The sequence below is a fragment of the Callithrix jacchus genome, chromosome 12, assembly GCF_049354715.1.
Source record: "Callithrix jacchus isolate 240 chromosome 12, calJac240_pri, whole genome shotgun sequence".
Classification (NCBI taxonomy): Eukaryota; Metazoa; Chordata; class Mammalia; order Primates; family Cebidae; genus Callithrix; species Callithrix jacchus.
Window position 1 is genome coordinate 59,328,762 of NC_133513.1, and position 27,236 is coordinate 59,355,997.

At 48.1% G+C, this 27,236-nt stretch overlaps 1 protein-coding gene, 1 long non-coding RNA gene and 2 pseudogenes across 25 annotated transcripts; 3 read left to right on the top strand and 1 right to left on the bottom strand.

Moving 5' to 3' along the window:
- Nucleotides 1-2,646: 2,646 nt before the first annotated feature.
- On the top strand, nucleotides 2,647-2,895 carry LOC100405537 (small ribosomal subunit protein eS26 pseudogene; annotated as a pseudogene).
- Nucleotides 2,896-6,613: 3,718 nt separating this feature from the next.
- Nucleotides 6,614-7,312, top strand: LOC100404087 (ribonuclease P protein subunit p29-like; annotated as a pseudogene).
- Nucleotides 7,313-12,785: 5,473 nt separating this feature from the next.
- Nucleotides 12,786-26,795, top strand: TBATA (thymus, brain and testes associated). Of its 24 annotated transcripts, none has more exons than XM_078345651.1 (11): nucleotides 12,786-12,912; nucleotides 14,608-14,754; nucleotides 15,100-15,279; nucleotides 16,046-16,278; nucleotides 18,316-18,488; nucleotides 19,416-19,520; nucleotides 20,716-20,889; nucleotides 22,740-22,866; nucleotides 23,725-23,869; nucleotides 25,452-25,504; nucleotides 26,478-26,795. In XM_078345651.1, the coding sequence occupies exons 2-11, from the start codon at nucleotides 14,714-14,716 to the stop codon at nucleotides 26,651-26,653; spliced, it is 1,407 nt and encodes a 468-aa protein (XP_078201777.1). In that variant the 5' UTR covers nucleotides 12,786-12,912; nucleotides 14,608-14,713; the 3' UTR covers nucleotides 26,654-26,795. The 24 variants fall into 24 exon arrangements, with proteins under 24 accessions (XP_078201777.1, XP_078201778.1, XP_078201776.1 ...); XM_078345652.1 differs by having other exon boundaries at nucleotides 14,639-14,754; XM_078345650.1 differs by having other exon boundaries at nucleotides 12,786-12,853.
- LOC144578674 (uncharacterized) lies at nucleotides 16,605-19,549 on the bottom strand. Its single transcript, XR_013524932.1, has 2 exons — nucleotides 19,371-19,549; nucleotides 16,605-19,104 (listed from the first exon to the last, which is right to left on the bottom strand). It is a non-coding gene; the product is annotated as an uncharacterized LOC144578674 (long non-coding RNA).
- Nucleotides 26,796-27,236: the final 441 nt, after the last annotated feature.

Sequence of the window (27,236 nt, forward strand, 5' to 3'; positions counted from 1 at the left end):
CTCTTTGGCAGAGGTGCCCTTTCTAATAAAAACTTCCCTGTCTGTCTAATAAAACTTCCCTTTGTTAACCCTTTACTGTGGTTGGTAAACTCTTCTTGCCAACCTGTGAGTTGACTACTTTTCAATGCCAGGACTCTGGCACCTCACCCAGCATCTTGGTGACCCGTACAGAGACTTTGTTGGGATTTCTCCCTTCTTTTCCCTCCCTGCTTCCCTTGATGGACTGGTTCTTTTTTGTTTGGTTGGTTTTTGTAGAGGCAGGGTTTTGCCATGTTGGTCAGGCTGGTCTCGAACTCTGGCCTCAAGTGAACTGTTCACCTTGGCTTTCCAAAGCGTTGGGATTATGGGCATGAGCCACCACACCCGGCCTGATGTTTTGGTTCTTAACTTTTAGGAACTGAAGGTCCCTGGCTGAGGCCACTCTTCAGTGGGGTTCTGAAGCCCTAGAGAAGGGATATCTGTCTGTCGCTGCCCTGAAGGGTGAGAAACTGGCCAGGGTTCTTTTCTGTTTTTAGACTGCCAGTGAAACAGCTTGAGTACTCTCTGGCAATTGAGGGCTTTCTGGCTGAGGGCACCCCTGGGTGTTACTTGAAGGCCAAGACAAAAGAGTGAATTCGATATTGCCCACCAGGGTAGCAAGTCCACTTTCACATTAACACTCTAAACGAACCTTGAAGTGAGCAGCAATCTCGACTCTGCACAGATACAGTCTACTGATCGTGGATCCCATTTTGGATCCAACTTCATGACAGGCTCTGCATCCCAAGTTATGGCAGAGTTCTGCTTCACATGAGGTTCAAGCTGACCACTCAAACAAGAGCATGCCTGGACTGGCCATCCAGACAAGGGCAGACCCTCTATTTGTGGTGGGACATCCCAAAGTGAAAAGGGAGGTCCAAATCCCTCAGGGATGCCTCGGAGATCTTATAGTCCCTCATCAAAACCCAACATGGATTTAATTCATTCTTCTATTCCATCTGACTCGCCCTTGGGTTACATTCCTAAAAAGCAGCCCGTGGCTCACGCCTGTAATCTCAGCACTTTGGGAGGCTGAGTCAGGCAAATCACAAGGTCAGGAGTTTGAGACCAGTCTGGCCAACATGTTGAAACCCTGTCTCTGCAAATACAAAAAAGTAGCCAGACATGGTGGCCGGTGCCTGTAATCCCAGCTACTCGGGAAACTGAAGTGGGAGAATTGCTTGTACCCAGAGGCAGAGATTGCAGTGAGCCAAGATCACACCACTGCACTCCAGCCCTGGTGATAGAGTAAGACTCCAACTCAAAAAAAAAGCTGTCCCATTTTGACCCACAAACTCTCAAAAAGAAGTGTATGATTTTCTTTTGTAAGTGTTCAATATAAGCTCCCCAATAAGTTAAATTGTCCTCTTAATGGGACCCTGGATTGGAATATTATTTTACAACTAGTCTCATTTAGCCAGAACCCCGGAAAGGATCCAGAAGTCCTTTAAGTCTTTTCGGCTTTATCCCCAAACCCAGAATTACATAATCTAGAAGAATGAATACATTCCTGGGCATATACACCCTACCAAGACTGAACCAGGAAGAAATCAAATCCCTGAATAGGCCAATAATAAGTTCTGGAATTGAGGCAGTAATAAAGAGCCTACCAAATGAGTTCATGTCTCATTTCTAATGTCTGATTTTTCATAACTTCGATCAAGTTGGGTTCATTTAGCCAGAATCCCTCTAAGTTTATTCAAGAATTTTGGGCTTTAACTATTACCTTTGACTTAATCTGGAAAAACATATTCATGGTATTAACTACTTGCTGTTCCCATGGGAAAAAAACTCATATGTATGGTCTTTAGTTCAGACTTGGGCAGATGAAGCTCATGCTTGTAATCCTCATGGGATGAGGCACCTCTTCTGGGCTGGCACAGCCAAAACCTCACCAACCTACCCACCAAGGGGGTCCTGCAGAACGAGGACAAGGGCAACGGCAAGGACAAGCACCTCTAACTCTTTTCCTGTTTTATGATCAAGCATCCTCTAGATGACTTTCAGAAGTCATCTTATTAGCTTCAAAAGTTTTTTACTGCCCAATATGCCAATTCTCCATTTTCCTCATGGGTATTGATGGAAAACGCCAATGAGGCTATTTCACACTGCCACTCCCTTGTAACATTGCATTATATATTATTTATTCCTTTGCCCACCCACTTCTTTTTAGTCCTGCCAGCCCAACCTGTTTCATTATTAGATTGTGACTTACAAAGTTACAAGCAATTTACAGCTAAGACCTCATCTTCTAGCAGCTGTATTAACTCATGCTTCACCAAAAGAGCCACTGCAGTCTATGGAAACTTACATTCTAAAACAAGTGCCATTTAAGGTTTGGGATGTTTTTATTCTTAGTCATTCAGTATCAGCTGCTCCCATCATCATTCAGCTTAAAACTCCCAGTAAGTTCCCCAAACCCTCCAATGCCCCTTGAAACTAGAAGCACATAAAGGGTTACAGCCCCTAGTAACAAAATGTTAAACCCATGGATTATTGTGTCCGTGAGACTCGCTTTGCTACACTCCCATTTTAGCTGTAAAGAAACCAGATGTCCTCTCTCCAGTCCGTGCCTCCAAGAGGACAAAGAAAAAGAATAACAGTCTCATCAAAAAGGGCCATGGCCACATGCAGCCTATTTGCTGCACAAACTGTGCCCGGTGTGTGCCCAAGGACAAGGCCATTAAGAAATTCGTCATCAGAAACATCATAGAGGCCTCAGCAGTCAAGGACATTTCTAAAGTGAGCATCTTCAATGCCTACGTGCTTTCCAAGCTGTGTGTGAAGCGACATGACTGTGCGAGTTGTGCAGTTCACAGCAAAGTAGTCAGGAATTGGTCTCATGAAACCCACAAGGACCAAACGCCCCCACCCTGATTTAGACCTGCGGGTGCTGCCCCAAGACCGCCACCAAAGCCCATGTAAGGAATGAAGTCCTTAAAGAGTGAAGGCAAATTATTTTCTGGAGAAAAATAAAATGGCCATTGTACTTTAAAAAAAAAAACAAAAAAACAGATGGCTCCTACTGACTACTCCAGGACCTTAGAATTATTAATGAAGCCATTGTTCCTCTTCATCCTATTGTCTCAAACTCTCACACTCTTTTTGGACAAATTCTCTCCCCCACACCCTGGTTTACTGTACTTGATATTAAAGATACCTTTTTCTGTATTCCTGTAGACCCAGATTGTTTGCTTTTGAATAGCAAGGCTCAGATAATCAACTGGCTCAACAGTTAACTGAGACAATTCTGTCCCAGGGATTCAGAGATAGCCCCCACCATTTTGGACAGGCCCTAGCTAGAAACCTGTCTACCCTGCAGCTTCTTCCAGATAGCAATCTACTTCAGTATGTGGATGGCCTACTAATCTGCAGTCCTAACAAGGCTGTTCTAGACCAAAATGCAGTATTGGTACTAAACAAACTTGCTGACTGTGGGTGCAAAGTATCTCCTTCTAAGGTGTAAATATTCATACAAAGCATTCAATTTTGGGGTCTTATTTTAACCTCCATACAAAGAGCCTCTCTAGCACTTGTAAAAATCTTATCTTAAATGTGACAACTCCAGGAACTAAATAACAGCTTCAGTCCTTTTGAGGTATGGTGAGATTTTACAGAATGAGGATTCCTTCCTTTGGATTAATAGCAAAACTGTTATATGAAGCCCTCAAGGGAACTGAGGAGCAACCCCTATCCTAGACTAATGATATGAAGCATGCTCCAAAAACACAGGCTGTAATCTCAGCCCCAGCCTTAGCCCAACCAGATCTGACTAGGCCTTTCCTTTTGTATGTATATGAATGAAGTGGAATAGTTTGGGGAGTGTTAGCCCAAGATCTAGGGCCCTCTAAGTGCCCTGTAGCATATTTTTCGAAAACTTTAGACCTAGTATCCCAGGAAGGTCACTCCCCCTCACCTCAGCCTAAGACCCTTAGCAACAGGGGCCCTCTTAGTCCAAGAAGCCTCAAAAATATATTACCTGACCCACCTGGGCTATTACGGCTTTGCAGCACTGCTAACAATTTTTTAACCCCTTTTCAAACTTCAACCCTATCCCATCTTAATAATTCTCTTCATTATGGTGATTGTACTCTGGGAACAATAGCTCATACCCAAATCACTGTCTTGAGTATAACTTCCAATTCAGAATTCCATTCTGGAAGCAAAAAGGCCCTAGGACTTACTGTGGCCAGAATTACAGGAACTGTTGCAACTCTCAGCCCTTTACTTATATGAAATCTCACACGGGAACTTACCACCTACCTGAAATAGCCTTGGCAAAAACTGGCACGAGTCCATCAGCACTAGAAAGTCTTCACTAGTGAGTACCAGCAGAAATGAGTTTAATAATAGACAAACTCAAGATTACCCCCAGCTGAACAAGGAGGAGTCGGTGCTGTCATTAAAAAAAATCTGTTACACCGACATTAATGTGTCTGGAGAAGTGGAAACTAAGGTCCAAGAAATTTTCAAACAAGCCAATGGCTATACACACTCTCCCAAAGTAACCAAGATTGGGCCAAAACCTCTACTGATTCATTTCCAAAAATCACTTGGCTTCTCCCATTCCTTGGACCTTTACTCCTTGTCATTCTTCTTTTGATATTTGGTCCCTGCCTTTTTAATGCTCTCATTAAGTCTATATATTCCAGATTACAACAATTTCACCCACAGATGACTATGCAATCCCAATACCGGCCTCTTGATGGAATCTGGTCTTCCCTACTCCTTCGTGAATGAGTTTTTCATGACCCTTAATTCCCTTCATGACAGAAAGCAAGAAAGGGAAAAACGCAACCTACACCTTCAACACCCCCTTCCAGTAGGGATTAGCCAGATGGACTCAATGCCCCTCTTCACTGTGGCATTTTCCCTTTCTTGAGACCTGAGTAGGCAGCAGGTAGACATGAGCGTGGGGGAATACAAAGAGTCAACGATTTGACCAAAATATTTGTCAGGGGAAAAAACAGGAGAGCAAAACTCACCGGGTGAGCATGTAGCAGTCCAAGAACTCCTTATCTGAGGAATTTAGAAGTAAAATGAAAGAAGCAAAAACCATCCAATGAGCATCAAACAGTCCATTGGGAGGCAAACTCCTTATCTAGGAAATTTAGGTAATTAAACTTCCCTAGTACCTAAAGTTGTCATCTGGTTCCAGGTCCCTTTCAAAAGAAAAAATTGTAAGTAAATGGAAATTCTATACATCTCCAGAATGCTATGTCAAAACTCATTGTGCAACCCTTGCTGACAATAGGGCACCAAAATGTCGACACTTGCAATCATTTATCATGACCTACGTGGCTAATATGGTCCAACTGCCTTTAAGCTCCCACCATAAGTCCATAAATGCTCCTAAGGAAGACCCAGCACGGTGTGCGCAGTCCTCTCTTGCTGAGGCGCCCCACTGCACTCTTCTGCAGTGTTCTTTCTTTGTAATAAACTTTTCGTTTTCAAACCGATACTGCTGTCGGTAAATCCTTCTTAACAACCCGCAAGTTAACCACTTCCTGATGCAGGGGCTCTGATACCTCACTCAGCACAAATCTTCTGAAAAAAAAAAAGTGGGGGGGATTAGAGGAAGTTCTCTAAACAGAAAGGAAACAATAATAGATGAACCTCTGGAGCACGGGGAAGGAAGAGCCCAGTAAGTAAAAATACGGGTGAATACAATGGGCCCTCCTTCTCTTGAGATTTCTAAATTGTGTGTGACAGTTAAAGCAAAACTTAAACACTGCCTAATGTGGCTCTAAATGTACGTAGAGGAAATATATAAAACAATTTCAAACAAAGGGAGATAAAGGAACATGAAAGGAAGTGAGCTTCTATACCTCACTTGAAGTGGTGCCACAAGGAGACCAGTAGACTGGGATACATTTTATACATACATATGTATATAATAAAACACCTATAGCAGCCACTTAAAAAACCATACAGAGATACACTTGAAAACATTGTGAATAAATCAAAATTGAATTCTTAATAGAATGTCCAAGAAACCCACAGTGAGGCAGGAAAAAGAAAAAAAAACAAAGAACATAAATTGGTATAGTGGATTTTAAAACCTGATACAACTATATGCAGTCTATAAGAAACTAATTTCAAATATAATTACATAGGCACGTTGACTATAAAATGATGAAAAAAGAGAAATCGGGCTGGGCGCGGTGGCTCACGCCTGAAATCCCAGCACTTTGGGAGGCCGAGGCGGGTGGATCACGAGGTCAAGAGATCCAGACCATCCTGGTCAACATGGTAAAACCCCGTCTCTACTAAAAATACAAAAAATTAGCTGGGCATGGTGGCGCGTGCCTGTAATCCCAGCTACTCAGGAGGCTGAGGCAGGAGAATTGCCTGAACCCAGGAGGCGGAGGTTGCGGTGAGCCGAGATCGCGCCATTACACTCCAGCCTGGGTAACAAGAGCGAAACTCCGTCTCAAAAAAAAAAAAAAAAAAAAAAAAAGAGAGAGAAATCATGCGATCATTAACGAGAGGAAGGGAGTGACTAAATTGGCCTCAGATAAAATAGACTTCAGAGTAATGAAAATGACAGAAACACAGTGGATATTATATAATAATAAAAGTACCGGGAAGCAGCCTGAGAATGAAGAGTGAGATATACCATGCATTGTCTCAGAAAGAGGCAAAAGACTCAGATGTCCAGCATCTACAGGTGCAAAGCTGAAGCAGACAGACTTTCTGCCAACATACCTCTTCAGGAGCACAGAGGGCCTTCCTGAAGCACAGCACACCTCGCATGGGCCCGCAGGCCAGCAAGGACCAGCTGCAGCGCAGGGCTGAGGTCCTGGAGTACTTCACCCGCCACAAGTGCAAGGAGAGGAAGAAGAAAGCCAAAGCCATCTCTGCCAGGCAAAGGAGGGAGCTGCGGCTCTTTGACATTAAACCAGAGCAACAGAGATACGGTCTTTTTCTCCCTCTCCATGAACTGTGGAAACAGTATGTCAGGGACCTGTGCAATGGGCTTAAGCCAGACACGCAGCCACAGATAATTCAGGCCAAGCTGTTAAAGGCAGATCTTCACAGGGCTATTATTTCAGTGACAAAATCTAAATGCCTCTCTTATGTGGGTATTACAGAATCCTACAAGAAACAAAACACATTTTCAAAATTATCACCAAAGAAGACCACCTGAAATTTATCCCCAAGTTAAATAAACTGTGTGTTCACTGCAGAAATCGATGGCTTTACTTCCTACATTTATGGGAGCAAATTCCAGCGTCGGTCAAGCGAACAGTCTGCAAAGAAGTTCAAAGAGAAGGGAACGATTGACCTGTGAATGCTTTGCCACCTAAGGCAGCTGCTTATGACAGCTGAAAACTGAAACTCCCTCAATGCCCACCTTTCAGTGAAGAGATGGCTAAGCCAGCGCCGGTTATAGACCACCTCCAGCCAGTGGAGCTCCGGGTTGAAGATGTTGAGGAATATGGGAAGGTGGCAGTGTACTGAGTGAAGTCAGGGGACGGAGCAATTTCTCTTTCTAGGAGATCTTAATTGTGTATGACTCCCATAGAGAGGAACAGACTGACAGGAAACACACCAGGGTTAACACTGGTTCACTTCAATTTAAAAATTCTTTTTCATGAAAAAAAAATAATAAAAGTGCCAATCTATCAAGAAGATCCAGCAATCCTAAATGTATGTGCACTGAACAGCAACGTCATAAAATGTGTGAAGAAACCGGCAGAACTGAAAAGAGAAATAGACAAATCCACAATTATAGTTGGAAGCTTCAATAACCCTCTCTCAACAATTGGTAGAACTACACAAAAAATTAGCAAGAATGCGTAAGAACCCAATAACACTATCAACCAACAGACTTTAATATTTATAGACCCCTTCACACAACAACAGCAGAATACACCTTCTTTTCAAGTGCCCCATAGAATGTTCACCAACACAGACCACATCCTGAGCCATAAAACAAACCGCAACACATTTAAAGAATTAGAATAATGTAGAGTATCTTCCCCAAACGCAATTGAATCAATCTTGAAACAAGTAGCATAAAGACAACAGGGCGGTGGGCATGGTGGCTCATGTCTGTAATTCCAGCACTTTGGGAGGCCAAGGTGGGTGGATCACTTGAGCTCAGGAATTCAACGCCAGCCTGGGCAATATGGCAAGACCCCATCTCTACCAAAAATACAAAAATTACCCAGGTAAGGTTGTGTACATCTGTAGTCCCAGCTACTCAGGAAGCCAAGGTGAGAGGATCACTTGAGCCTGGGAGGTCAAGGCTGCGGTTATCGGTAATTCTACCACGAAACTAGGTAACAGAATGAGACCCTGTCTCATTTTAAAAAAATAAATAAATAAAAATGATAACAGGGAAATCGCCAAACATTTGGAAATTAATAACATGCTTCTAAAAATAATCCATGGATCAAAGAGGAAGTTTCTAGGGAAATTTTAAAAATACATTGTAACTGAATGAAAATGAAGACATACCACATCAAGATTTGTGGGCGACTGCTAAATTACACTGGGAGGAACGTTTATAGATAGCACTAATGTATATATTAGAAAAGAGAAAAAATGTTCAACTAATAATCTAAGCACCCACCTCACAAACCTAGAAAAAGCAGTGCAAAATAAACCCAAAACAAGTAGAACAATGACATAATGTAGATAAGAGCAGAAATTCATGAAACTGAAAACAGAAAAAAATAGGAAAAGCATCAATAAAACAAAGAGCTGGTTCTTTGAAAACATCAATAAAATTGACAAACTTCCATCTGGAAAGACTGGCAAAAAAGAGAAAGAAATCACAAATTAACAGTATCAGGAATGAAATAAAGATGTCACTACATAGTCTACAGTTATCAAAAGGATAATAAGAGAATATTACAAAACAAGTCTACACAAATTTTACAATATAAGAGAAATTGACCAACTCCTTGAAAAACAAACACATTACAACTCGCCCATTTTGAAATAGATCACTTGAATAGTCCCATAACTGTTAAGAAAATTGAATTTTCAATTTTAAAAACACCAAAACAAAATACATTTCAAGGCCCAGGTAGTTTCACTGGAGAAATCCAGCGAATATTTAAAGAAGAATTAACACCAATGTGACCCAATCTCTTCCAGAAAATAGAAAAGGAGGTAACATTTCCTAATTCATTTTATGAAATTAGTATAACCCTGTTACCCAAACCAGAGAAAGACAGTACAAACAATGAAGCTACAGACCAATATCCATCATAAATATAGGTGCAATAATCCTTAACAAAATATTTTCAAGTAGAATTCAGCAATATATAAGAAGAATTGTATATCATGACCAAGAGATGCTTATTCCAGGGATACAAGGCTGGTTCAATATTTGAGAAATCAATGTGATCCACCATAATGACAAGCAAAAGAAGAAAAATCACGTGATCATATTAGCTGATGCAATTTGATAAAATTCAACACCCATTTATGAAAAAAACACTCAGAAAAAATAGGAATAGAAAAGGACTTCTTTAACATAAAAAACCTACAGCTGACCTGCAGCTGATATTACATTTAATGGTTAAAGACTCTGCATCTACTTCCTAAGATTAGGAACAAGGTAAGGATGTCCACCGTTACCACTATTATTCGACTTAGTATTGGAGAGTCTAGGCAGTGCAATAAGTTAAGAAAAGGCATATATATGGGAAAGGAAGAAAGGAAGAAAGGAAGAAAGGAAGAAAAGAAAGAAAGAAAGAAAGAAAGAAAGAAAGAAAGAAAGAAAGAAAGAAAGAAAGAAAGAGGAAGGAAGGAAGGAAGGAAGGAAGGAAGGAAGGAAGGAAGGAAGGAAGGAAGGAAGAAAACTTTCCCCATTTGCAGGTGATATTATTATCTATGTAGAAAATTCCAAGGAATCTACAACATATCTTCAGAAACTAATAAGTAAGTTCAGCAAGGTTGCAGGATACAAACTTTCAAACAAAAATTAATAGTGTTTCTATATACTAGTAATCCACATCTGGACACTAAAATTTAAAATATAATGCCATTTACAGTTCCTTTTAAAAAAAACTGAAATACGTGAAAATCTAACAAAATGTGTTCAGAGATTTTATGCTGAAAACTATAGAAATCTGATAAAAGTAATCAAAGAAGATATAAATAAATAGAGAGACATACCATGTTCATGAATTGGATGACTCAACATGGTAAAGATATCCATCCTCCCCAAATAGATACAGAAGTTTAACTTGATTCCTATAAGAATCTGAATAAAAGTGTTTGTAGATATCAATAAGATTATTCTAAAATTTGTATGGAAAGGCAAAGGAACTAGAATACCCAACAAAATCTTAAAAAACAAAGCTGGAAGTCTTATACCCCTAAACATCAAGATGTATTTAAAGCTACAGTAACATAGTATAGTGTTGGTGCAATGGTAGACAGAAAGTCCACAGACAGGCCCACATACATATGGAGACTTGAATTTTAGTAAAGATGGCACTGTAGGGATAAGGACAATGTTTTAAGTAATGGTACTGGGTCGAATGGATATTTATATGGAAAAAAATATAAATTTTGACCCCTCTCTTACACCAAACACAAAAATCCATTCCATATTGATTATAGATCTAAATGTGAACTGCAAAACAGTAAATCTTTAGAAAATAATAAAGTAAAATTATCTTCATAACTTTGGGTAGGCAAAGATCTCTTAAGACACAAAACCCACTAACCATTAATGTAGGACAAGATTGATAAATTGGTTTATGTAAAAATTAGAAATTCTCTTTATCAAAAACTGCATTTAGACATAGACAAGCACGACACAAAGGAGAGAATATGTTTGCAACACATATAACTAAAGATTTCTCTGATCATTAACTTCCCCATGTATAGGATTATGTGAGGTAATAGATCTAAGAGGTTGGGACAGTGCCTGGCACATAGAAAGTATTCCATAAAGTTTATATCACTTCTGTTAAAACCGAGTCATCCAGAACCGAGTCATCCAGGCCGAGAAATGTACCTCAAATCACTCCCAAAGCAACAGATCTCTCTCCGGTTTTTGACACTCTACAAAGAAAGAAGTCAGAAGGGTTTCCTCTGCTCTTCTTTTGCAATCATGTTGAAGACGTATCCTGAGGAACCCTTTCATCCCTCACAGCTGCAATCCCTATGCAGACTGCCATGTTCAATTGTAAATAACATAGTTGAAGCATTACAGGGCTCCAGTGGGGAGGATGAGAGTGGGTTTTCATCTTAGCTGAGTCAGCTCAGGTGGTGGGAAATGCCCCAGGAGTGCTGAAAGCAGGAGGGAGGAGTGGCTTGTCACGGGGAAGAAAGCCTCTCTTCTCCCAAATGCAATATCATCTATCTTCACAGCCGCCAGGATACCCAGAAGTATGGAAGAGGGGGGTTTCAGGATGATTTCAAAAAAGTCACCTCGTTCCTGCAAAGACAGGCCCAGAAAAAGCCAGAGCTTAAGACAGGAAACATCCTGACCTGAAGAAAGATGGGTGGGCACTTGGAGTAGGCCAAGACCAGAGGCCAGCCTTCAGGAGGCCACCACAGTGGTATGAATCCCCACCCCTTAGCTGGGAGGGGCAGAACTGGGAAAGGCCCACTCCATCATTCCGAGGGACAGCACACGGCGCTGTCTGCAAGCCTTCCCATAGTTTATGCAGCCTGTCTCTACCCCTCCTGCTTCTGATCAAGTTATAGCCCTGTAGGCCAAGGACTATCCTTACCCCCATTTTACATTTACAGGTGCCCAAGTTGAGCCTCAGAGAAGTAAAGTGAACTACCCAAGATAGTTCTCAGACAAAGGACTCATCCCACTACCTCCATCAAGTTACCCATAATAATGATTGTTCTTATCCTTTTTGAGCATTTCTTGTGTGCCAGACATATGACTAAGGGCTTCACCTCCATTAGTTTGTCTTCAGAACAACCACAGAAGTAGGTGAGAATATCCCATTTTATAGACCCAGAGACAGCAATGATAGTAGAAAATTATATTTGGGGGCAGACACTGTTTGAAACACTTTAATGTGTATCAACTCATTTAATGTTCTCAAACATCCTTTGAGAGTAAGTGCGGCATCATCTCCATTTTAGAGATACGGGAACTACGGCTCAGAGAAGGCAGGCGCATTGTCTGAGGCCACACAACTAGGAAGTAGCAGAACGGGGGCTTGAGGCAAGGATTCTTACCACTATTTTTTCATCTGTGGCAGTCTAGGTGACTTACTTAAGGTAACATGTCTATGTGATGTTGGAATCTGATTAGAACACCTGTCCAAATGAAAGCCCAGAATCTTCCCACCCAGCTATCATGCGGAGAGTGGCTGGAGGGACCCTCTAGGTAATGTGGGCTGTCTCCGTCTCTCCTTCTAGGAGCCAACCCCCTGAGAATGAGTCCCCAGAACCAGAATGCATGGAAGCCGTGTGGTGGGGGCAGGCCAGGTGGGACTGACAAAGCTGGGACACAGGCCACCAACACCATCTGCCAGCTTTCGATGCTCTGTCTGCTGCTCGCTGGCTAAAACCAGCCCCAGACTCTCCTTCTCTCCCTTTGTCCCCATTGAAAGTGAATAGGAGGCAGCGGGGAAGCCAGGAGGGACAGAAGGTCCTCAGCCCTTGTTTGCCTTTCCAGGAGGGGGAAAGAGGAGACAGGTGGGGGTGTGGTAGAGGGGTGCTGGGCAGAGGTTCTGGAGTTGTGGGAACCGGGTAACCTAGCAACCACTGGGCTCAATGTCACAAAGCAGGCAGACCTGCCCATAGAACCCACAGCCTTCCCTCGATTTGTCTTCTTGCTCCTCCCTGCTGGGGCTGCAGGGCTTCTCGTGCACATGCTGTAGTGAGCACCGCCTTGGTGAGTCCAGGGACTTCTCAGGAGAGGAAATGGACACTGAAGAGCCCAGAAGGGCAGAGGTAGAAAGGGAAGTTCTCTAGGAGGATTGGTGGGAGCCTTCAGACCCCTCTGCCTCGCTGGCTGGGAGCCCGGGGACACAGAGCAGGGGCAGGGCAGGGCAGACTACATTGGGGTCCCATCTGTCCCACTCTGGACAAGGTAGACTTGGCCTACTAGAGTCCCTCCCTGTCGACCTCTCTACAGCCACTGTGGGTTATGACCCCTGGTGGTTTCTTAGATCAATTTAATGGATCAGTCTAACATTTAAGAAATAAAAAACAAAAATAGGGTAAAAATATCAATGGGCATCACATGTAGTATTAAAAGGTAAGTATTGCTTAGGATATTCTTAGGATATGTTTCATTTCACATACACACACAGACACCTGTGTGTAAACTGGGTCATGACATAAAAAAGAATTTTTTACTGTCATCACAGCCAAACGTATTTGCAAGTCTCTGCTCTAAAGAGTACTTTTTCCTATAGGCAGGAGGATTTGGGGCTTCCAGATACCCTGTTCTCAAGATTGTAGCATCTAAGTACTCTAGAGCCCAGTGCCTGACATCAAGGATGTCTGGAGCTTCCTTTTAAAGAGAGAAGATCAGCAAACTGTGCTTCAGATTGGTCTGGACTCTGACCCCTTTATGTGTGATCTTAGCAAGTCTCCCCTGCTTCCCTGATCTCAGACACCAACCCATCCTACCCTTACCTGATGAAGGCTGGCGTTGGGAGCTCTCTGGGGTCCCTTGGCAGATTCTGTGACTCTGAGGGTTAATTTTCAGAATGCACTGATGTCCCATCCCAACCCCATCCCTGGCACTTTGGCTGAATATATATATATATTCTTTTTCAGGTCCATAGATTTCATCACAATTCTTGGTTTTGACACCTATCATCTTTCATCTATGTCATTTCATTAATTTATTTAATAATACAATAAGCACAGAAAATGCACCACCCAAACCAAGAACTAGAACATCACCACTGACACATCTCCTTACATGCCCTTTTCCTGCACACCCCTCTTCCGGCCCTTCCTCCGAAACAGCCACTATGTGAATTTCGTGGTCAGCATTTCCTTGCTTGATGCTGTTGTTGCTGTTTTGTCACATGTTCATGATCATTTTGCTTGCTTTTAAACTTTTATGTTTAGAAAGGATCTCAGGCTATGTGGTCTTCTGGAACTTGGGGTCCTCTGGAACACATAACCTAAACCATTTATGAAAGAGAAATAATATGTTTATAAACACAACATTTATACAGTTTAGTAGTTACTTCATGTTATATTATCCACACCTTATGTATAGTGGATGACAACAATTGTATTGTTTCAAATGCATATGTCTTGTTATACCATAACCTATTTAATAATAATAAAAAGCAAATTGAGTTAATAAGATTGCATAAATATAACATCCCATAGCCAAGAATTGTAAGATTTCTCACACTGATTATAAGATTCATCCATGTTGTTACACAAAGCAATAAAATATTCCATTGTATGAATGTACCACAGCTTACTTGTTTTCTGCCACCAAACATTTGGGTTGGCACCATGTTTTTGCTGTTTTGAACAGTGTTTCTATGAATATTCTTATAAGTAGCCCCTGTTGCACATCTGTGAGAATTTCTCTTCTATCTGGGAAAGAAATTGCTGGGTGATACAGCATGCAAATATTTGATTTTATGAGACGTTACCATTTCTCCCCTGAAGTGTCTGTTCCCATTTACACTTCTACCACCAGTTCGTGAGAGTTCCTGTCCTCCATCTTCAACACTATATTAAGTGCACTGGCCTTTAGTCTGCTGGAAAGCATAAGATGGCTACAGATGTTCAATTGGCTGAACATCCACTGATGAGGTGAGGCTCCAAATGCCCACCCTGCTGATGGAGGAGGGCTTAGGGTAGGGCAGGGTAGAAGACAAAGGTGGCCTTGGGGGAACTCAGCAGATTAGGAGTCCAAGAGAATCATTCTTCCTGGACTTCCACTGACTGTCAGCCAGACCCCCAACAGGTCCTCAGGCCCAAGTTAGCCCAGGTTATGGGTTGTGCCCGTCCTGGGCAGGGAAAAGTCCTGAGCAGGTGCCAGAAGCACTGAGCACAGGAGTTCCGGTGATTCTCAGGAGGTGATTTCCTCTGTTACTTGGGGGTAGAAGAAGACAGTTCACTGCGACTTTCAGAGAAGGTCTGCTTTATTTCTTTAAGCCTCAGATCCCTTAGAGGCAAGTGGAGAATGGAAAAGGAAACTCAGGAGCTGGGTCAGCAGAGTCCTCAAAGGGTCCAGGGGCAGCACGCCTTGCTTAGCATACCCAGAGTCCATCGGTACTCCAAAAGGATGCCCTTCAGCCAGGGCCATCGGGAGGAGGGCATGCAGACAGCCATCAGGCAGGTGATCCCAGCAGGCCCCAGGTGGGGAATAGCCCACTTTTGCTGATCTTGACCTTCCTCCAAGAGCAGAGGCACAGCGTCCTCAGGAAGGGAAGGGGTGTGGGGTAGAAGACAGAAAACCCGAGCCAGCTTGTCTCCAGCAAAGCAGAACAGAGCTTGAAGCTTCCCTGCAGAGTCACAGCCCCAGTAGTTGCTGCATCAGCTCTTCCTCTCCTAGGAGGGACCCCTATGGGAACAGGACTTGCTTGTCCGGTCTGGCCCAAGCTCCAGCTGTGGCCTCCAGACGCTGAGTCTGGGCCAAGTGCATTGGGGGAGGATGACAGCTTATAGCTGGCCTCTGGACTATCCACAGTCTGGCTTGGGGAGAGGCCCTTGCTGGGGCCCGCCCCATCCCTGGGGATGTATATAAGGTGACTTTGCTCCATTCTGGGTATTTTGATGAGTAGGTGAGCCTGCAGCTTCTTTTTCTGGTTTTAGATATGGTCTCTGGGAAAAAACTGGGGTGTTGGGAGAGTCTGAGTTCCCTCAAGTGGATGCTGGCTCCCTGATAAGAAACGCTAACCAGGACTGGATTGCAGCCATTGGGAAAGGACTCTGGGGGAGGCCTAGCTTTTGGTGCTATGTGGGTGGTGGTGAAAGGCAGGAAACCAGATTTCAGAGTTCCTCGGGAATGGGCTCCACGATAAGCACTGAGCTCTGAGCCTAGGTGGACCCCACTAGCAGAGGAGGCTCCATTAGCTTCTCCTGAAACCCTCTCCTTCAGTCCAAAGGCTGAGCTGAAACCTGAGAAGTCAGGGCACAAGCCAAGGAGCTACGGGGGCAGCGGGCCACAGAAAAAACTAGTGATCCCAGGGGTTGTGGATTTCGAGCGGATCCGCCAGGCATTGAGGACCCCCAAGCCCCAAACCCCTGGCACCTACCGCTTTGGACGCCTCAGTCACAACTTCTTCTTCTCCCGGCACCACCCACACCCCCAGCGTGTGACCCACATCCAAGGTACGGCTTGGCTGGTCAGGTGGGAGTAGAGGGAGTATCACAATTGATCTTGAGAACTGGGAAGGAAGAATTTACGGCAGCCTTTTTCCAGGCTGGGACCCAGAGAGGATGGGGGCCTAGCAAGGATCCCAGAACTGCCAAGCACCCAAGCCAGGACTGCACCTTGATGGGCAGGAGAGCAGCAAAGGCTCCAAGGGTGGGCGGCAGGTTCCCTGCAGGACTCCCCTGACTGCTGGGTTCTCCCATTTTACAAATCAGAGAAAGGGGTAAGTTCCGTCCCGGAGCGGAGCTCTGTTCTCTGACTTAGGCCTCATCAGCCACTCAGCTGTCCAGCCAGCCACAAATGTTTATTGACCATGAAGTATGGGTCAGGCACTTTCGTAGGCCTTGGGGATACAACAGTGAGCAGGACAGACATAGTGGCCGCCTTCCTGGAGCTGACCTCCAGTGGGGAGGGATGGGAGATAGGGAAGGTGTCAAGTGCCCAGGCTGCGGTGGGAAGATTGCTATTTTTCAAAGGTGGTCACAGAAGACATGGCAATTAACATGACATTTGAGCAAAGAACTACATAGGAACTGTGCACACAGCATGGGGAAGGATGTCTCAGGCAGATAGATCAGCAAATACAAAGGCCGGAAGGCAAGAGTGCTCCCACTCTGTTGGAGGAGCAGCAAGGAAGCGGAAGCTGGTCTCGTTGGAGAAAGGTAGGAGGGGGAGAATGGAGAAGGTGTCAGGGAGACAGTGGGCCCAGATCACCTAGGCATTTGGGCCACTATTGTCACCATTAAGCCACCTCCCTGAGTCCACTGGAGCCCTTGGAAGGTTGAGAGCACAGAAATGACAAATTTTAGCAAGGTCATCCTGGCCTCATTGTGGCTTAGAGCAGGGACCAAGCCTGCTCCAAGAAATGGAAGACTCTGTGGCTCTATTCTGGAGATATATAGAAAGTAAAGCCAATAGGACTCAGTGATTGATTAAAAAGGGAGTGTGAAAGGAAGAGTCCAGGCTGACTGAGAGTGTCGGCCTGAGCACCTGGAGAAACTGGAGTGCATGGACGGAGACAGGGAAATCCGCAGAAGGGCCAGAGCAGGCTGAGAGGAGTCAGAGGTTTGGTCTTGGATGTGGGGCATAGGTGACATGAGATGCTTTCTAGACCTTCAAGTGGAGGTACAGAGTGTCCAGTCAGATCTGGAGTTCAGGGCAGAGACACAGGCATGAGAGCCATTTGAGAGGGGGTGTTTCAAGTGGCAGGACTGGGTGGGATCATCAAGCAGTCCATGTAGGTACAGGAGATGAAAACCTGGGGATGGGTCCCTGGGGACCCTGAGATTAAGAGGTTGAGAAGATGAGAAGTCGGCAGGAGGAGATGAGGAGTGGTAGTGAGCCAGGACAAGAGCAAGGGGTCCTGGCACCAAAAGGAAAGTGTTTCAGGGGGTAGAGAGCAGCCCTGCTAAGTCCTCACCAGGCCGGGTCTCAAGCCTCCCTATCGATAGTGATGTAATAATCACCTAGGGTTAGCAAGAAGGGTCTTCACATGTAAACAGCCCCCACCACCTCCAGGCTGCCCTGCATGCAGCCTTGCACAAGCTGACTGATAGCAAAAGTTTTCTGCAGAGGGTGTGGCTCCATTTCTCTCCCTGTGATGTGAGCCTGGGCCTCTCTCATCACAAACCGTGACTTCACGCCCTCACCCCAGCATCCTCATCTTTCAGCTGCCTACCTACCCTGTGTAGCAATTTGTTGCCCTGTCATAGGAAATCAGAAGGTCCTCGGTACTAGGGGCCCAGGAAGCCTAGGTTCTTATCTCACTTCTACCCAACTCACAGTGTAGCCCTGAGCAGTCCCCTCCCCTGTCCATTCTAAGGTTCCCCCGTTGGTGCGGTGGTCTCTGGTCTGGGTGGTTGCAAGGCTTCCCAGCTCTGATGATCCATCAGCTTGTGGTTACTGAAAGAGGAGGAGCCAGAATCACCCTGCCCTTCAGCCTCTTCCCAGCCTCCTGGAGCTCTTAAGGTCCACCTAAGCCTCCCTTCCCACAGCCTCTAACCCTCTGCAGATTTCACCGGGAAGCCTGTCTGTGTCATCAGGGACAAATTCTCTCCAGCCATCTTGCCTGAGTCCACTGTCTTTTCCGGCTGTCAGATGGGGATGCCCACCATCTCTGTCCCCATTGGAGACCCACAGGCTAACCAGAACCCCCGGCTTTCTTCTGGTGGGTACTTGGGACATACCTCCCTCTCTCCTGGGGCTCAGGTCTCTCCCCAAGGGCTGCCTCACTTGGGTGGGTGCCCAGAAGGAAAGGGCCATCACCCTTAGGTCAGTGAGGTCCATGGGGGAACCCCACTTTTTCTCTCATTTCCTTGGACAGCCTCATCTCTGCATTGCTCCCCACCCTGCGAATCCTAGCCAGCAGGAATGCAGCCCTGCTTGGATTTGAGGTGCTTGAGAAGCAGTAACACACAGAGGCAAGCAGATGTTGAGCCTGCAGTCATGTGACTTGGCAGCTATTGGCCGGAATGCTACAGGAAATATTTAGTAGCTTGGTATTCAGGCATTGGCCAACCAGAACAATCAGCCACAGTGCTGGTGCAGCGCTCTGGGGGCCTCTGCTCTGCCAAGCCTGACCATTTCCATGACTGAGGTGCTGGAAGTCAGTTTGGTGGGGACAGGGCAGAGATCCTGGAGAAGGGGCTGGAGTTGCTGGTGCAGGGCAGAGAGACTTGGAAGGCTGGCTATGTCTCTCTTTGCCACCCTCTCTGGGGAGTAGTTTGATTTCTTAATAACAGGCCCGTCCGTATCTCCTCAGCTTCAGTCTTGGTCTTAGGGACCTAAAAGGGGCAAAGCTAGATTAAACCATGTGCATCTTGGCATAGGTAGTCAGTTGTTCTCTAGCATCTCCTAGAAATGCCACAGGCTAGGACGTCCACATCAGCACCTGCTAGAAGGAAAGCAGACCCCATCTCCCACACCCCACCCACTGCCACAACCACAACTCATGTTGTGAATCCAGATCCTTCTCCCTCCAGGGCACCACCTCCCCCTTTCCCTTTGAGATCCAGGCAGGGAGGCCAGGAAGGATAGCAGACTCCCCTACCAAGGTCTGGTGGTACAGGGAGGGGAGGAGGGCCTCTGACTTCAGTTGGCAGGACCTTGTCTTCTCCCAGAAGCCTGGAAGAGAGAGTTGAAGGAGCTGGCTTCCCACGTGGCCTTCTTCACCAAAGAGGATGAGCTGAAGAAGAAAGAGGTGGGTGCGGAACACAGGAGCTAGTCTGGGAAGAGGTGAAACAGATCAACCCTGTGTGAGGAGATCCCTCCTGAGTCAGTTCAGCCTAGGCCAGGTTGTTGGGGGTACTGATTAATACAAACATCAGGGGAAAGGTCACAGGAGGGAGACAGCACACCAAGGTGGGAAAACGCAAGCAGGTGTTTTAGGACAGGTGGCACTCGGGGGCCTTGGTTGTCTAAGTGAGTTGTTCACAAGGGGAGTGGGGAGTTCTGAGCAGACACACCCAGCACAGCAGATGCAAAGCTGGCAAAGGCAGGGCACCATCAGAGACTGGACTATAAGTGGGCAGCAATGGGGAAGGTGTGAGGGGGCCGACTGAATGTGGAAAGGAGCAGCTTGTTCTTAATCTCCAAAGCTTTTAGTGTCTAATCACATAAGGAGCAGAGAATCTCAAAGGTTTTCAAACATGATGGGGGTGACCCCATGGGTGCCATTTGGTGATAAAACAGTAAAGTCACCTGAGAGACAGCAAGAAGGTAACTGGAACTGCTCTTAGGACAGTCTCTGCTCCTGTCCCTTGTCTCAGGCAACCAGAGTGGGCAGGCAGAAGCCTGGCATCTCATTCCTGCTCACAGCTAACTCAGTGCAGCACTCAGGACAACTCAGCTAAGCTGTCTAGGTCTCAGTTTTTCTATCTTTAAAATGGGGAGAAGGATACTACCAGTCTTAACTGGAATTACAAGGGCAGGAGACCCCAGGCCTCTCTGGGACAGACCTGGGGGCAGCTGAGCTGGGAATTAAGGTAGGCGGTGGGCCCTTGGTGCAGGATGCTCTTTTCAGATCTCTGATGGCTGTGGGAGGGGCAGCAGGGAGGACCTACCCGGGAGGAAGAATGAGAACCAGCTGCATCCAGCGATCCACCCTCCGTTACTGAGTTCCAGGAGGAAGAGCTTTTGCTAGTTTAAGCATGAGAGCTGATAGTGGGAGGGCTGGCTGCTGGAGAGAGGGCTGGGGATGCCCAAAGAGGGGTCTAGGGCAGGTGGGGGTGGGGGCACCTGCCAGAGACCCTAAGACCCTGGCAACACTGTGCTGCTGGGATTTGGGGGGCACAGTGCCCTGGAATTGTAACCCAGCCTCCTCCTCCTCTCCTCCCCTCGGCCCTCTTTTTTTCTTGCGGACTACCTGGAGTCTCTGGCCACTTTTGTCCCAGCAGAAGGAGGAGCCTCCGCGGGAGCACGGGGCAAAGTACTCAGCGGAGACTGGGAGGCTCATTCCCGCTTCCACCCGGGCTGTCAGCCGCCACAGCTCCCACCAGAGCCAGGGGAGCCAGTCTTCGAGCAGAGATGAAGGAGTCAGAGCCTTCCTCCTGCAGGATCAGGAGCTGCTGGTGAGGCCCCAGTTCTGCTCCTAGGCTCCTGGCTCTCCAAATCAGGAGTCTTACAAACCACTTTAGGGCAAGGCCCCTCTCGGGGATACTGGCTCCTAGGACTGTTAAGACCAGAAAACTCCAGCCCTGGGGAGTCAGCAGCCGGGGCTATGAACCCCCTGCCTCTAGCTTCCATGTGAGTCCTCTCCCCTCTTTGGGCCATGGTTCCATGATCTATCCACTGGAAGCATGAATGCCTTGTCATCCAGGGTCCCTTCCAGCTGTGGCATTTGATGGGTTAGTGAAGGGAGCTGCAATGGTGGGCGAAGAAGGAGTTCCTGCCCACCCCAGCAGGCCGCACCCCACAGCCTGCATGTTTAGGCCCAGCCTGGTGTGCACACTCAGAGAGGGACCTGGCCTGTGTTTCAATGAGTGCAGAGCCTGCCTCCTCTATGCTCACATTTCCCCTTTGAGGACTGAGATGAGTCCATGCCTCATCCCCATGGGTTAAGGTATCGGGGGTCCCTGTGAAAATGCACGATGTCCTCCAAGAAGGGCCAGAGGTGGAGCTAGCATCCAGCCACCTTCCTTGTGACCAGCGCTGCCAGGTACATACTCCCACTGAAACCTTGCCACAGTGGAGCAAAGTGGATAGGGCAGATAGGGCCTGGCACCGCCATGCCACGGATGGGGAGGCTGAGGCCTTGCCAAGTGGTAAATCCATGGGCCAGCTCCCCTGAGAAGGAGCAGCATAGTCAGGACTAAGGTGTTTTCTCTACCATAGGGCGGCCTCACCTCGCCTGGAATTAGGTTCTCAGGTCCTGTGGGGAGGGGGCACAGGGTAGGTAAGTTGGACTCTGAGAATGGAGAAGGGCCCAGGGGCAGGTCAGGGTGGGTCAGCACAGTGGGTGGGCACCTGAGGGCCAGGGTGGGCCCCTAAGCAGGCAGCAGTCTGGGGAGAGGCCCAGCCCAGATTCCACTCTGCTGAGGATGAGGTTGACCTGCTGGGGACCGATGGGCCCCTCCAGGTCCTGGGGTGATGGACCACCAAGAGCTGAGAGGGCCTCACTTTCCTAGGACTCCAGGGATTCCATGTTTCACCTCAGGCCCCAACTCCACCCTGCCATAGCTACAGCCACCAGCAGCAATCTGGCCTAGGGAGCCCCCATAGCCCATTCAAGACAGAGCTGCGCCTTTTTCTGATGCTACCTGACTGAAGAACACAGGGGAAAATTAGCCCGGAAGTAGCAAAGATGTCAAAGGCTGCCGATGTGGCGAGGAGCCAAGCATCCCCACTCCTCTGTGGGAGGGAGCCCTGTGCTGGGCGGTTTGCAGGACAGGCCTGTGCTGCCCCTCAGGCTGCCTGCTGGGCTTCCCCCACCTCTTCCAACATCTCCAGACTCCAGGACCTTCGGGGTGGGCGGGCATGGTGTTCCTTAAATCCCCACACCAAGGCCCTGGCACGTGGGATTTGGTATGTCTCTGAGGACTGGCCAGCTCTGCCCTTGGCTTCCCCATGTGGGGCCCAAGGGAATAACCAGCCTATCAGGCTGCGGGGATGTGGGGTCCACAGAGCTGATAGCTGAGGCCGCATTCTGCCACCAACTTCCCACTAGCGTACCCTCTCAGGGCCTCGGATTCCCCACCTGTCCAGCAGGAAGGTTTAGAATCTTCCTCCAGGACTGTTGTGAGAGAAATCCCTCTGTTAAACACAAAGTCCAATGTGAGAAAAGGCAGGGACCCTTGTCGGGGAAGGTTTAGCCCAGCAGGCACCTCTGGGAGCCCACTTTGGTAGAAAGGGCCCCTTGGTGCCCTCCAAACCTACATTTGCCTGTACTCCTGGCTGGAACATGCTGGCCTCCTGCTCACAGGTCCTGGAGCTCCTGTGTCAGATCCTGGAAACAGACTCACTGAGCGCGATACAGTTCTGGCTGCTCTACGCTCCGCCCAAGGGTGAGGACACAGCCCGGCAGCACTGTCTCAGCGGAGGCTCCCAAGGTCCTGCCCTTGATCTCTGGTTCTGCAGAACTTAAATGTCACTCTGCTCCCACCCTGGAGGGGCCCTTCCATGGGGCCTCTCCTCCTCCATTTTGGAGCCCCCAACTAGCCCTTCCCAGCTGGACAGTGTCTCTGCTTCCTCCTCCCCCATTCCTCAGCAGGATTTCCTTACCCCTGCTCCTTGGAGGGGACCCCCTTTCATGCTGACCCCAGGACTCGGCACCTGGGAGGGAGAAATCCAAAGACTGTACTTAGCAGACACAGCCCCTCACACACCGCAGTGGGAGACCCACAAACACACAGGTGCAAGTATACACACATAGGATTACACACATGCATAAACAAACACATGAATACACACACGGGCGCATTGGGACAGTGGGTGGGGGGACATCTGAGTAGAAGGGTGAGGAGTGATGACAGCCAGGAAGCTAGCTGGAGAAGACTTCCTGGATAGGAGAGGAGGAGGAGGAGGGAGGCGGGGAGGGGGAGAGGGGGAGGGGGAGAGGGAGGGGAAGGAGGGCAGAGGAAGGCAGGTTCCGGGTAGGCTTCCTAGAGTGGGCCAGGGGATATGCTGGGCAGGAGGGCCAGCTGGGGCTGAGAACAAGGTACACACATGCTTGTGTGGCAGGACAGGGATGTGGAAGGGCTGGGGGCTCTGGCACACAGGGGCCAGGAGAGAAGGGGGAGCTCTCCTGAGGGGACCTGGGGGCAGAAGGTGGGATGCTTAGAGAAAGCTGCCCTGGATTACAGGGCCGAGCAAGAGCTGGAGGACCTGCTTCTGCCCCCAACCCGCCCCCTGCAGAGACAGGAAGGGGGCTGGGGACTGAGGACTCTGACCCCAGGCTGTGCTTTCAGAAAAAGACCTGGCTCTGGGACTCCTGCAGACAGCGGTGGCTCAGCTCCTTCCACAGCCCCTAGTCTCCATCCCTACAGAAAAGCTCCTAAACCAGCTCCAAGAAATGCAGGAACCTCCTCAAGAGAAGCAAGAGCTGCCCTGCAGGTGGGCCCCGCACCCCTCCCCTACCCTTCTGCAGCCTTCTGTCCTCCCAGGTGAGGCCAGTGGGACCTGGAGAAAGGAGCCTGGCACTGGCCAGGGCCTGGGCTGACAGCCTGTCTGGGAGACCTTCCAGTGCTGCCCAAAGCCAGACCACCCCGGGCTGCCAGGGGTGGGGAGAGCAGTGGAGGGGACCACCAGTGTCAGTTGTAACCAGGGCTGGTTTAGCCATACCTAACCCTTCAGAAGCTCTTTGGTCTATGGGAAGACGTGAGTAAAGAGGAAATGCTAACACAAGGCAGTGCCTTTATACCAGTACTAAGTGCCCTGACGACTGGAGGAGGAAAATTACCAACGGGGTGAGGCTTCACAAAGCAGGTGGGTGGAGCCTGAGAGTCAGCAAGGCCACACTGAGCTGCGATAAGTTTGCCTGACACCGCTGGGTGCTTCACATTTTTCTAGTCCATCCAACAACCCACTGAGGCAGTATTAGCTTCATTTTACAAATAGGAAAACTGAGGCTCAGGAACACTGAATGGCCTTCCCAAAATAACCTGGCTGGTCAAGAGAAGGGCTGGGATTCAGACTCGGACCTATCTGACTCCCAGGCCCAGCAGCACTCAGCTTCGCCCCGGGAGCTTGTTAAAATGCAGACCCCCTAGAGATTCTAATGTAGCAGGCTGGGGGTAAAGCAGGGGGCCTGTATTTTTAACAGTCACCTGAGTGTTTCCAACAGAGCTAGGGGAACACTGATAGGAGGGGTAGGATTTGATTGAGCAAATAAAAGCATGGGAAAAAATCATCCCGGAAAGTGGGACCAGCCGGGGTGAAGGCATGGAAATCAGGAAGGTATCCTGGGGGAATGCCAAGTTTGGGGTGTCTGGAGCATGGGTGGGCTTGGCGAGAAGAAGCAGGGGTAGGGGCTGGACTGAGATTTCTTGAAGGCATGGGTTCTCGCACAGCCTTGGACTTGGTGTTCCCTTCCACTCTGAGAGCGCAGAGGAGGAACGCTGAGGAAGACAGGCTTCACGGCAACCTTGTGCAAACCACCTACCAGCTGTGAAAGTCAGCTTCATCTGTCTCTCAAAAGACCTCTCCCAGAGTCATAGGCAGGGAAAGTAACATCAGGCGCATAAAAAGGCGTCAGGAGGTGTAAAGCACAATACAAGACAGAAGAGTATCTTTCATATTGTAATTCCATTAAGATGCAGGGTTCTTGTCTTGTCCCTCAAAAGGAAGTCCACAAGGAAACCAGTGGGGCGAGTGAGTGAGGGCTGGGGGAGGACTGGTGCAGAGTCCATCCCTTGCTGCTCCAGAGACAGGAGGGCCTTGGTTCCCAGTGGAACTAACTGCAGACAGCAGGGCCACAGTTGTCTGGGTCTGGCTTGGGATGACACAGGAAGGCCACCTGGGTGCTAGCCATGGACAGATGCTTTCTAGTCCCGCAGGAGGGGTGGCTCTGGCCTCTCCCTGGAGCAGACAGCTGCCTGCCCCTACACCGCCTTCCCCACCTCCCCATCTTCGCTGCCACCCACAGGGGTAGGTTTCCGCGTAACCTTCCCAGCCCCTCCTTTGTCTTTGGTTACAGTCAATCCCCGAAGAAAACGAAAATACCACCTTTTTCAAAAAGTGAAAAACCAGGTAAGATTCCAAGTAGTGGGTCATTGAGGGGGGCTCACCGAGGCTCACTGTGGCTGGATTTCTCAGGAGATTTCAGTCAACATGGAGATGAGTCCCAGGCCAAGGAAGCTGTTCGCTTCATTCATTCATTCATTCACAAATATTTATTGAGCACCCACAATGTGCTGAGCTCTGGGGATCATTGAAGAAGAATTCAGACAACTTCCTGCTGTTACAGAACTTACATCCCAGCGAGGAGGCATACAGACAACAAATAAAAACACCTGGGGACAAGTGGGGACAGATACCGTAAGGAGAACAAGCAGGGTTCTGTGGTCGGTAGTAAGAAGGACTGGCAGGTGGGGAGAGGGCTCCTAGAGCTGAAAGGCAGAAAAGATCCAGCCCTGCCCAAGTCTAGGAAGAGCCAACTAGTAAAGCTCCCACCTCTTGGTGTGCTGGTGGAAAAGCAAGCAGACTACGGTGGCCAGGGCCTTATGTGGGGGACAGTGGTAAGGGAGGGATGAGACAGGTGGGAGAAGCCGGCCTGCGGTAAAGGCCAGGTGTGTGCATGGGTGCATAAGACGGTTATGAGCAGGGTGGGTGTGCCCCCTCTGTGTGCAGCATGGACTATAGGAGACAAGAAGGGGCAAGGGAGACCGCTGCATTCATTTCAGCGCCTTAGATTAGAGTGGGGGACAGGGGCACGGCAGGCTGGAGGGGAGAGAAGAGGAAACACATCCTCGATGTATCTTATTTTCCCTAATTAGACCATCAAGGGTCCAGAGTGCCTGGCAGAGAGGCACAGAATAGGCACCTCATTGATATTTGTTACTTGGATGTTGAAAGAAGAGAGGGTGGATTCCATTAGGAGAAGGGAATCGCTCCATTCCTCTCAAGTTGGATTCCCTCCTCCATCACCAGCAGAGCTGAGAGCAGGAGTTGCAGTTGACTCAGACCTCCCTCTCAGCACTCATACATCCACCTGCACTCCCAGGTAGTGGCCCTGCCTTGCCAGTCCTCTCCTGCCTGCTGCCTCTCCCCTCACTAGAGTACATTGGAGAAGCTCAAGTCCTCCGGATGCATTCAAGCCAGAACACAGAGGAGAAGACATCCAAGCCGAGGGCAGAGAGAAGACGTCCAAGCCGAGGGCAGAGAGCTGAGGAGCCCTAACACCTGCCCCGGCCTTGCCCAGGAGCAGCCCCAAGCGTTCAGGGGTGTTTCTGTCCTCACCACCTTCACAGCAGCACCTGATCCCCTACTGTGAAAAGCCTACTAAATAAAACCCTGTCTTCCCTGGGAGAGGGCAGTTCCACTTTCCTAGCAGTGGGAGGCCTGTGCTTGGGGTCACTGATTCCAGGAGAGAGATGGGCTGCACGGAGCCATCCCCACTCCCCACTCCCATGGGAAAGCCCAAGTGCTACCTCCATGGGGCTTCCCTGGTTCTTTTATGTTCTGGGGAACTGAAGAGCTATGGCAGTTGGGGCATCCTGAGAAAGGGACTCTGCCCCTTCTAGAGCCAAGACACACAGAACTCTGAGTAGGGTAGAGCAGACGTCAGAGACCATGCAGGCCTCCTTAGAATACTCACTATTGCCAATTATTGAGTTTCTACTTTTTGTGTGTGCTGGCCACAGAGGCAGGACTCAGGTAAAAGCTGGTGATGAGCACAATGATGAACAATGTGAATTGCTTCATGTGCTTTATACGCGGTACATACCTACACGCATGCAGATGAAACAACTTGTCCAAAGTC

Bases quoted from the DNA above. Each gene is read 5' to 3' on its own strand.
- TBATA (XM_078345651.1), top strand. From the start codon at position 14,714: ATGGCTACAGATGTTCAATTGGCTGAACATCCACTGATGAG. The intron at 19,521-20,715 runs GTGGGTGCGGAA...TTGTCCCAGCAG, and splicing joins ATGAGCTGAAGAAGAAAGAG to AAGGAGGAGCCTCCGCGGGA. The intron at 23,870-25,451 runs GTGGGCCCCGCA...CTTTGGTTACAG, and splicing joins AAGCAAGAGCTGCCCTGCAG to TCAATCCCCGAAGAAAACGA.